The following is a 12,061-nucleotide window of genomic DNA, read 5'->3' as shown; positions in this document are numbered from 1 at the left end:
TTTACCACAGTATCACACATTTTCAATGAGAGACACATCTGGACTGCAGACAGACTAGTCTACACCTGCACTCTCTGGCTGCAAAGCCAAACTGCTATAATAAGAACTGAATTGGCTTGGTGTTGTCTTGCTGAAGCAAACATGGACATCCTTAAATAGGACTTAGTGTAGATGGCAGCATATGTTGTTCTTTTCCTCTTTTGCCAAGAGAACTCAATGTACATTTTTTACAAAAACTAGAACAAAGTCCATATATTTTCTCTTTGAATCATTCTATCTCACTTGAGGTTTAGCCCAAAGAAGTTGCTGGCGTTTTTAGATGTTGCTGATGTACAGTGTAGCTTTTGCTTTGTGTAATATAGTTTTAGGCTGCATTTGGTGCAGCTAGGTGTGTTTACTGACAATGATTTTCTGTAATACTCCCAAGCCCATGTGATTACATTCATTACAAAGAAATGTCATTTTTGTTGTTTATGCTGTGTCATTGAAAGGTTCAGATATCATAGATATTCATTACTGCACTTCCTTGCAAATATATATTGAGAAATGTTGTTTCCAAACTATTTGCTCGTACAGTTTAGTGCAAAGTGGTGAGTCTTGTCCTGTCCTTGCTTGTAAATGAAAGAAACTTTTGTGGATGCTCCTTTTATACTCAGTCATTATAGCATCACCAGGTTACCTATGGAAAGTTCCAAATAGTTTTTTTTTTAAACCTTCCACGGGTAAATAGGAGAACCTCCTAACATCTGTAGAATGTGTTGCAGGCAGCAAAATTGGAATTAGCTTATATTAAAAAAAATTATTTTTTTTTTTAAGATTGAATACTGTATTCATTTAAATATGGATAAAAGAATCAGTGTTTTGTTTTTTATTTGCATTTTACATATTGTCATATCTTTTTTGGAAATGCAGTTGTAGCTAAAGGCCCTGTCTACTTCACTAGTTTTATTTACCCATCGATCTATAAATAACTAAATCTGTGGATCGTAATGCATCACTTGGAATATGTTGTTGTTGTTAGGTGCCATTGAGTCTGCTCTGACTCGTAGCAACCGTGTGTACAACAGAGCAAAACACTGTCTGATCCAGAGCAAACCTCACCATTTCTTCCACGCCCATTATTATATGATAGATGAAGGACAAAAGTATATACATTAAATTAGAGAATTTTTAAAAATGACAAAAGCTGCCATTCCTAATAGTATTTGTGATCCTTTTTACAGTTTTTTCAATTTTCTTTATATGAAGGGTAATAATGTGACTACATGTACCCCCTGACAATAAAGCAATGCAAGCATGAATGAATGAACTTAATTTTCCTAAATCCTTTCTTGTAAAAACTAACTTTAATTTTGCTATAACATGAAGATGGAAAAAGGACTTTAAATTCCAAATATTGGCATCTATTAATTTGTTTGCTCAAACAAAACTGTCTTTCTCAGTACATGAAATATTTTCAGTTTTTGAATACATAACTAGGTATTAAAACAATGTTCCACAAAATAATTGCTGAAACATTTTAAATCTACATTGATAAAAGACAAGTGGACAACAGCATGAAGCATAGAGCACCAAATTCCTGGATGTGCACCTGGCAGCTGACCTTACTTGGACAATTAACACCATCTCAATTGCCAAGAAGAAACAACAGCATCTCTACTATCTTCTGCTGCTAAGAAAGGCAAGCCTATCACATACCATTCTCACCACATTTTGTCGGATACCACTGACAGCGTTCTGACGTGTTGCATTTACCATCTTGCTTAGGAACTGCAATGTCTCTGACTGAATGGTCCTACATTGACAATGAATTGTGCGCAATGGCTAGCCCTCCATTAAAGACATCCTTATTAAGGGTTCCATCGTAAAGCCTACAGCATTCTGGAGGACCATTCCCTTGGTTTCTTTATCCCACTTTTATCTATCAGAAAGTTTTGAAGCATTCCAAGCAGTTCAAGAAGTTTCTGAAACAGCTTTTACACCTCTACCCTCAGATCTACACCTGTAGCTTATATATATATATATATATATATATACAGTATATATATATATATATATACAGTATATATATATATATATATATATATATATATATATATATATATATATATATACGTGTGTGTGTGTGTGTGTTCCCTTCTCCTAACGTCTTCGTCCCTTCTTCTTTCTTCCTCCTTCCTATGTCGCTCTACAGACAAGGCATATTTAAATCTACCAGGGGGGTTTTGCAAAATGTGATTGTTAGATATTCTGATTGGCTGGCTGTTAATATGATGAATGAATTCACTGTCCGTTTTCCCAAACAATAAAACTTTTTTTGATGTCGCCTAAGGTATTGGCATGTCTTTCTTTCCCAAGGCTGTAAAATAATTAGATGTCCATCCTTTCTCAGGTTATGAAGTAATTGATATCCTGAGCCACTGCCATGTCTTCCTCTTTTGCTTGAACAGCTGTTTTAAAAGTGAGGTATAACTGGGAGGAAGAAATGCTTTGATTTGTCCTGAATGTAGTTCATCTCTTGTCTTGAGCAAAATAAAATGAAAATATAAACCAATGTACAGATTTTGTACCCCGCAACAAACACAAACCATTAAAGTACGACAGCTTAGTTGAACTTTTTCTCTACTACAGTGAAAGGCACATAACATAGACTTATGATCTTCCAATTCACGTGGTTAAGATAGATACGTTTTTTAGTTAGTTGTTGCATTTCTAGTGCCTGCACCGTGGCGTTGATTTACTCACACCTAGTCTGCACTGGCTTACCCCTCCACAAGAAGTTTGTGCATGTGTGAGATGCTGCTCTGCACTTTCTTACTAAATTTAGGAAGAAACTTTTAAGAGCTAGAACTTAAATAATATCGTGATACACTAGCTGGTTTTATACTAACTGCTAAGTTACAATTATTAATTCTTGGAATCAAAGCAGGAGTACTTATGGTTTTGATGTAAGCGCTGCTTGGTGTCTTTTTGAAAGAAATTGAAGAAATTGTTCCTGACCTTTGTCACACCTTCTGGCTGCAGGTGGTGCATGGGCGGTACCACAGTTTTCTCTTTGAAGGGTTTACATGCAGTGTCTTTAGGTGCTACCAAAGTTATGCCTGCTGGGCATCTGATGATATGTCAGCTCCCCTTGTTAGCAAGGTGAACATGTGTCTTTTGCATTCAGTCTCTGTTTCTGCACATGCACTGGCTATTACTCAGCAAGGTTTGCATTAATGGCACCCTTGTCCAACTCCAATACAGACAAGTCTTCCACCCTTCCAGGCGTGTATGGTTGCCCTTTGGAGTAAAAATGACTGTTTCTAGCCTCTGTTATGGTCACATCTTATATTCAATCAGCCCAGCTTTATGGAACAGAGTTATAGCCAGGTTGAGTTGTCATCTTGGTAGAGTCAGCCCAGATTTGTTGTGTGCAAGGTTTTTAAAGAAAAGAAGAGACATCTTGCCATTGCCAAAGTTGCCAATTGTTGAGTTATGGTCCTTTGTCCCTGAGGAAGTATTTACTGTAGATCATTCCTCACAGAGACATCTTTGGGGTGTCACTGGGTGACTGATTATTTTATTGGATAAGGCGCAGAGGATGCATTCCAAAGAAATTCAGCCAAGAAAAAGTTGAAATTAAGGAATGTCTGGTTGTTGTTCTTTAAGACTTGTTTTCCAGCCATTTGAATATACCAGTCTCTCCAACAGTAAATTTTTGCATGCATGCCATATAATGCACTGGTAACCTATCTACTGTAGGTTTGATCTGTGCCTTGGCAGAATATTTTGTCCCTTGTGTCCTGTAACTGAAAAGTTGACTCAGAAGATGGAAAAAAGCGAAAAAGTATTTTGTATTTTTACTTTCTGATAAACAAAGTATAGGGAAAGTATTGAAATCATCTAAAGATTCGATATATTAAGATTTTGATGAATCTCAACGTTTTAGACCTCCCTCAGTCCGAAAATACCATTTTTTGAATTATGTCTGCGTGTCTGTCTATATGTGTTGTGACACTAGGGGTCGCTGTTGCCCCGTGAAACCCGTAGACAACACGTCTAGACACAAGTAAAAGTATCAGAAATTAATTTTAATTTCTCCAATACTGTTCACAAAGCACCTCCACCTCCACAATACTCAATAATCTATACTAATAAAAGGCAAAGCCCTCACTCACTCACTCACTCACTCACTCACTCACTCACTCACTCACTCACTGACTCATCACTAATTCTCCAGCTTCCCGTGTGGGTGGAAGGCTGAAATTTGGCAGGTTCATTCCTTACAGCTTCCTTACAAAAGTTGGGCAGGTTTTATATCGAAATTCTATGCGTAATGGTCATAACTGGAAGCAGTTTTCTCCATTTACTGTAATGGAGATGAGCTTCAACGCCGTGGGGGCGGAGTTTCGTGTGACATCATCACGCCTCCTACGTAATCACGCAGTACATAGAAAACCAGGAAGACCTCAAAAAAGCGCTGAAGAAAACATGCATTATATAATTGAGAAGGCAGCAAAACAATAAGAAGCGAGCGAGTGACATATACAACCATATTCATGAGTTCTGCTACTTCGGAAACAAAGCATGATGTAAACCTACACTTTAAATTAAGTTCATAGACAGGCTGCGCTGGCGTTTGTAATTTAGTGCCTGCCCATATAAGGCCGTCCGTCGGGGCAATCCAATAACAAACTGCCACGGGTAAATATTCACGGGTGAAGGACTGTGCTTATGGAGAGGAAGATGAGATGGTCAGGGTGGTGTTTGACACAAACTCAGCGAAACTGCGAGAGAAAGTTTTAAGTGCCAGGACTAAGGTAACATTAAATACAGCTATGGACATAGCACGAGATGGCACCAGCACAGCTGGGAAACTTCGATGCATGTACACAGAGTGGCTCACGTGAACTGACGCAGTGCACAGATAAAAAGCAACAGCTCCAAAGAGCGCTGAACAAAAACTGAATTACACAATTGAAAAGGCGGTAAAAAATATGAAGCGTCTGATACTTACAAGCATATTCATAAATCCAGCTACTGCGGAAACAAAGCACACGTTGGAAAAACTCAATGTCCCGCTAAAGGAAGACAGTGTAAAAAAAACCTGTGCATGCAGTGTGTCAGGTCTCAGATAAAGAAGAAGACGAGCTGTTTATTGATGCAGTAAGAAACGAATCGATGAATGAAACCTGTCATCTTTACAACGATTGACAAACACGGAATGTAACTTGAACACAGCACATCGTACAAATACGAACCTGATTGAAAGAAATAATGATAATCAAATCCTTGATGACAGCAACACTCAGTAACACTCACAAAACAAATACTGTATATTGACAGTCATGTTACGTTATTTTTAAAATGTTCCCTTTTCTTTTTCTAGCTTTTTTAACACACTACTTCTCCGCTGACACGGTATATATATATATATATATATATATATATATATATATATATATATATATATATATCCGATCTACATACTGAATAATGGATACTTTATTCGCCATCAATGATTGTTTTGGTAAAGCCATACTCAGTGTATTCATTAGATGAACGGTAAAAAAGTAAGAGCGAGGGGAGGATGACTCATTGATGCATGCAGGCTGTAGTGCGCGTCAACTCTATCTGAATTGCGCGATCACATTTGAAAAAATATATCTTTTAAAGTTCTATTTAGTCCATATGTGTCAAACTCAAGGGTCATGGCCACATCCGGCCCGGCGTAATTATATCCGGCCCGCGAGATCATTTTATATACTGTATTATTGTATATGAAGCGCTGGTAACACAATAAACTACAGATCCCATAATGCAGCGCTTCAGCTGCCTTGCCGAACACTTACCGCGTTAATCAAGTCTACTTTATGATGCTGCAAGTTATTGCGAAGCTAGAGTTATTGCGCACTGAGTTTGCACGGAGCTTTGGTGACTTTGAAGAACAAAAAAAGTCCGTCTACATGCGGCTCGAACCTTGTGCATGTTTGGTAGCACATATCTGTGTGAGAAGCTCTTCACAGTGATAAAGACTAACAAAACAGCACACAGGAGTCGCCTCACTGATGAGCACCTGCAATCCATCCTGAGAATCTCCACAACACAGAACCTCACACCAAACATAAACGAACTTGTGGCCAAAAAAAGATGCCAGGCGTCCAGCTCTAAAATGACATATGAGCAAAGACAACTGAATGATTTGATTTGTTATTGCACGTAAGAGTGGGAGTCAACCGTTTTAACAAACAGCGTATTGCACTGATACGAAATAGCTGTGTGTGTATATATGTAGATATGTATGTATATGTATATATATGTTTATATATGTGTGTGTGTATGTATGTATATATCTATACTAATAAAAGGCAAAGCCCTCGCTCACTCACTCACTGACTCATCACTAATTCTCCAACTTGCCGTGTAGGTAGAAGGCTGAAATTTGGCAGGCTTATTCCTTACAGCTTACTTACAAAAGTTGGGCAGGTTTCATTTCGAAATTCTACGCATAAGGGTCATAACTGGAAGCTATTTTTCCCCATATAATGTAATGGAGTCTTGAGTTGGAGATGGCCGTGGGGGCGGAGTTTCGTGTGACATCATCACGCCTCCTACGTAAGTACGTAGAGAACAAGGAAGAACTCCAAGCACAAAACGCCATTTCACAATTGAGAAGGCAGAAAAACATTATGAAGCAAATGATGCATATGCGGAAACAAAGCACGGCGTGAACCGTAAGTTTATATTAAATTAAGTTCATAGACAGGCTGCCACTAGCGTTTGTAATTTAGTGCCTGCCCATATAAGGCCGCCCATCAGCGCAATCCAATACAAACACTGCCGGTAAATGTTCACGGGTGAAGGACTGTGCTTATGCAGAGGAAGATGAGATGGTCAGGGTGGTGTTTGGCACAAACTCATTGAAACTGCGAGAGAAACTTTTAAGTGCCGGGTCTTAGCTGACATTACCGAGATGGCACCAGTACAGCTGGGAACCTTCGATGCAAGAACACCAAGCTGCTCACGGAACTGACGCAATGCAGAGAAAAAGCAACAGTTCCAAAGAGTGCTGAACAAAACCGAATTACACAATTGAGAAGGCAGCAAAAAATATGAAGCGCCTTATACATACAATCATATTCATAAGTGCAGCTACTGCGGAAACAAAGCACACGGTGGAAAAAGTGAATGTCCTGCTAAAGGAAGACAGTGTAAAAAAAACCTGTGCATGCAGTTTGTCACATCACAGATAAAAAGGAAGACGAGCTGTTTATTGATGCAGTAAGGAACTAATCGATGAATGAAACCTCTTATCTTTACAACGATTGACAAACACGGAATGTAACTTGAACACATCCTACAAATACGAGCCTGATTGAAAGAAATAATGATAATCAAATCCTTGATGACAGCAACATTCAATAACACTCACAAAACAATTACTGTATATTGACAATCATGTTACGCTATTTTTAAAATGTTCCCTTTTCTTTTCATAACTTCTACTTCTCCACTGGTACACGGGTATATATATATATAAATGTATATATATACCCCGATCTACAATACATACTTTAGCATAGACAAGCCACACGGTGTGGCGCAATTGTAGAGTCTTAAGCCTCTAACGCCGACATTCGAGGTTCGATTCCGAGAGGGATGCACTGAGTATGTATGCAGCGCTACCTGATTCATTTTACCTTCGTGATCTCCTTGGTTTGGGACGTATGAAAAATATTAGGTTAACGCAGAATCATGTTACGCTATTTTTAAAATTTTCCCTTTCTTAGCACAAGCACAGCTGAGAAGCTTCATGCATGTACTCCATAACGCGTTAAAAATAACGCATTTAATCACACTTTCAATTCCAAGCAAACGGAACTTTTGTCAATGCATGATTTCCTGGTACATCCATTACACTGATGCACACATCACAGCTACAAAAATGTTAGAGTCGGAATAAAGCGCTTCTACGACTGATCATTTCGACTACCCGAAATAAGCCTTGATAAAAGCATGGTTTTGTGCACACTGAAAAGCAAGCAAAATTAGATGCATTACAGAAAGCGGACTTTGTGGCTCTTACTGGGGATCATTGGACTTCCGTGACCGTTAGTAATTCTAAATACATCTAATTACAAAATGTTCAATGATCACACTGTTTTAGCCTAATGTACAAAATAATTTTGGCTAATGTTACTCAGAGTTTAAAGAGTAAGCTGGTCAAATTATGTTTCTGACTTATTTTTTTAAGAAGAAAACTGCACTTTATGTTGAAATTTTGGTTATTATTATTTAAAGACAATACTATTCTGAAAATGTACTTAAAGTACTTAAACTACCACTTTATTTTTAAGTCTGCCCAATTTTAACCAGGGATGATATTTTTGTTTCTGTTTTGAATTCAAATGCAGTTTAAAAGCTTTTTTTCAGAAATTAAAACAGCTTCAGTTTACAATATTCATGTCCATGTCTATTATTTGATTCTGTCGCCCACTAAAACCGCTTTTAAATTAAAAAAAAAAACATTTGCAATTTGGGGCAAATTTACGTGTGACATTACATACGATTAATCAAGATTAATTCTTACACAGCCTCTAATTAATTGGATTAATTTTTTAATCGAGTCCCACCTAATATATATATATATAGATATATATATGTAGATTTGTATATATATATAGTATATATACAGTATATATGTAGATATGTATATGTTGTATATACAGTATGTATACATGTGTGTGTGTATATATACAGTATTTATATATATGTTTATATGTATATATATGTTTATATATGTGTCTGTGTGTGTATATATATATATATATATATATATATATATATGCCAGCAACACTCATGACAATGACAAAACAATTACATTGTCAATCATGTTACGTTATTATTAAAATGTTTCCTTTTCTTTTTACTTCTCCGCTGCCAATCGCAGGTATTTTGCTATATATATATATAATATAAATAGATAGATATGACAACAACACTCATATCAATGACAAAACAATTACATTAACAATCATCTTACGTTATTTTTAAAATGTTTGCTTTTCTTTTTCATAACTTCTTTAACACACTCCTTCTCCGCTGCGAAGCGCGGGTATTCTGCTAGTATATATATATATATGTATTTGTGTGTATATATGTGTGTGTATGTATGTATGTGTGTGTATATATGTAGATATATATATGTATGTATATATGTGTATATGTATAGATATGTATATATATATATGTTTATGTGTGTGTGTGTAAATATATATATATATATATATATATGACAACAACACTCATCACTCACAACAGTGACAAAACAATTACATTGACAATCAGGTTACGTTATTTTCAAAATGTTTCCTTTTCTTTTTCATTGCTTCTTTAACACACTACTTCTCCGCTGCGAAGCGCGGGTATTTTGCTAGTAACCAATAAGCAATACAATAACACTAATAATCAATCCTCCTCTCCACCCAGCAGCTCTGTCACACTCCCTCCCAACTCCGGCTCAGTCTGCTGGGTTTACCATCGTCCTTTTTATAGTCCTCGACCCAGAAATGCTTCTGTCCCTCAGTCCATGTGATTCCATAGTAATTCCGGGTCAGATTAAAACTCTTATTTTTCTTCAGCCCGGAAGTACTTTAGTTCTTTCATCCCCGTAACTGGTAAGTACTTCCGGGCTATAATAGAAATTTCATCCCCGTAACTGGTAAGTACTTCCGGGCTATAATAGAAACAATCTGTGTATGTAAACATGATAACTTGAGTATGCTTTCACTTAGGTCAACCAAATTCTGCATTCCAGTATTAGGTACAAAACATAGATTTCTGTCAACTTTTGGGCTATTTCCATTAACTGGAAATGGTACTTTTCCTTTTTTTCATGCAGCTGCAGAGTCCAATTTATTCAACTTTACCTTTATAATAATTGTTAAATATATTATTAATTTGATTTGATTTGTTGTTGATGGTTCTTTAATGTACATAATATAAAAATATAATCATTGTCTTGCGGTTTACTCCTCAAATATCCATTCCCATATCTGAGTATACGAGAAAGTCTAGGGGACACCACTCCTGATTTTTCTGTTCCACTTTTATGTATTCATCGATGAATACATTTTTAAAGGACAAATGTTAAAGGGCACATTTTATTTATTTAAGCGGACATTAAATGTCATATTCAATGTGAAACAAATCATTGTTACTCATGTATATAAATGTTTTGTTAAACAAAGTAAATGCCTGTCTTTTGGAAGAAACATGTATAGTTTATGGAACTGAATTGCTGAAATAGTAATGCACTGAAATAGTGATGGTTGAGGTTGAAGGTGCATTTTAGAAACTACTGGGGTATTTTTTTTTTCATTCATTTTTTATTCTTTTGTTTTTGTGCCATTGCATAAGCCTACTTGTAAATCAATTTCACTTTTAAATATATGCTTAATAAACAATTAATAAATAAATAAATAAAAACTATCAAAATAGAGTACTGGTATTATAAATAATGAGTGAAACTTACGGTATATAAGTCTATCAACCATTATGTGCTTATAAAAAGGGCGATCAAGCAAATCCATTCTACTGAATATCGACCGCCATTTTTTTGTTTTTCTGGTGCATCGTGTAATTGGCTGAATTTTTTTAGTAGCCAAAAGTTTAATGTATCCTTGTGTTAAGTGTTATTTAATGCCCTTACTATTTGCTAATTATTTATGTGGTAAAAACATTATGGGATGCATTTTTAAAATCTGTTTGACAACATTTACTGTTAATGTACTGTAAATGTAGAGTGTAAACAAAATTACACCTGACCTTAAAGTCGTTGTACAACATTGAATGCAGTGTTATACTTGGTCAGTTTGGTTTTATTCAGATTATAGAGCAATATACCCAAGAATTGAAATATATTTTTCAAAGTCTCACTGCATCTTTTAAACATAGAAATGTATTTCAAAAATTCTTTGAAATCTTTACATAACTATAGCTATATTTTGTTTTTTTAATGGTAGTTAAAATGAATGTGTTATATGTTTTAAAATAAAATTACTTATTATATATTTTGTGTTTGAATAGAGATTTTAAAATAGTGATGAGTCTGTACCATTAAAATCAATATGTTTGCTTTTAGGGCCCAAGAGGTCCTGAAGGACCACCAGGAGAAAGTGGACCTCAAGGAATTAAGGTAAAATGATACTTTAACTGTACCAGGAGCAGCACATGCTTTCTTTACACACTGAAAAGCATTGATGTTCAAAGCATTGTCTTTGTTATTCTTCTGTGAATTTTAAAATGCCTTCTGATAATGTGTGATAGTGAAGGTGCAGTATGAAATCATTTGATTAACTGTCATTTAAACAGCAGTTACAATAAGAGACCTGTATGATGATAGTGCTTTTTTAATTAAACATTTCAAACACAATCAAAAAAATGTTTGTTTCATACAAATAAGACATTTTTATTTGCATTTTAAGACATATATACAACCAGTCAAAAGTTTTAGAACACCTCAGTTTTTCCAGTTGTTTTTCAAATGTAGATGAAAAATTCAGCTTTAAATCAGTTGTACTGCAATGAATAACCTAAAATGGTGAAAATGTAAGTAGTAAAGTGCCAGAAGTTTAAATCTGAAGTCAAGGTTAGCAAAGATTGAGAAAAAGGAAATATCAGAATATTGCAAATGGACTTTCTTCAGGGAACAGCTAATAGGTGAAAATTTACAGATGTTCTATAGCAATTAAAGTAAATTAAGTCTTGTAATTTGTAGCAAACAATTCGTGCAGTTGTACCAACTTCTGTTAATATCCTAAAAGCCCTTTGTCTTAAAGCAGAATTAGAACAGACTGTGTTACTAAACCTTCTGAAGTACTGCTTGGACAATATTCCAGTGATAATAGCAAGAAAACGGCAATTAACAAATGAGATGACACAGAGCATTAATACCCTTTGAAGTGTAGGCCTTTCATTTAGAGAAATTGCAAAAAAAATCAAAGTGTCAGTGAGTATGATGTCCTACACGATCCAAAGGCCATTGGAAACTGAAAAAACTCTGATAGGAACAGTTCT

General features: G+C 35.7%; 1 protein-coding gene across 2 annotated transcripts in view; it reads left to right on the top strand.

Annotated features, from left to right (window-relative positions):
- Positions 1 to 12,061, top strand: part of LOC120514245 (collagen alpha-1(XXIV) chain) — a 327,082-nt gene that overhangs the window by 224,249 nt on the left and 90,772 nt on the right. For both annotated transcript variants that reach the window (XM_039734522.1, XM_039734521.1), the window contains exon 29: positions 11,127 to 11,180. In XM_039734522.1, coding sequence (XP_039590456.1) covers positions 11,127 to 11,180 — 54 coding nt within the window. The remainder of the gene's footprint in view (positions 1 to 11,126; positions 11,181 to 12,061) is intronic.

The sequence above is a fragment of the Polypterus senegalus genome, chromosome 14, assembly GCF_016835505.1.
Source record: "Polypterus senegalus isolate Bchr_013 chromosome 14, ASM1683550v1, whole genome shotgun sequence".
Lineage (NCBI taxonomy): Eukaryota > Metazoa > Chordata > Cladistia > Polypteriformes > Polypteridae > Polypterus > Polypterus senegalus.
Note: the sequence above shows the minus strand (reverse complement) of the source record. Positions and strands in the feature narration are given on the sequence as shown.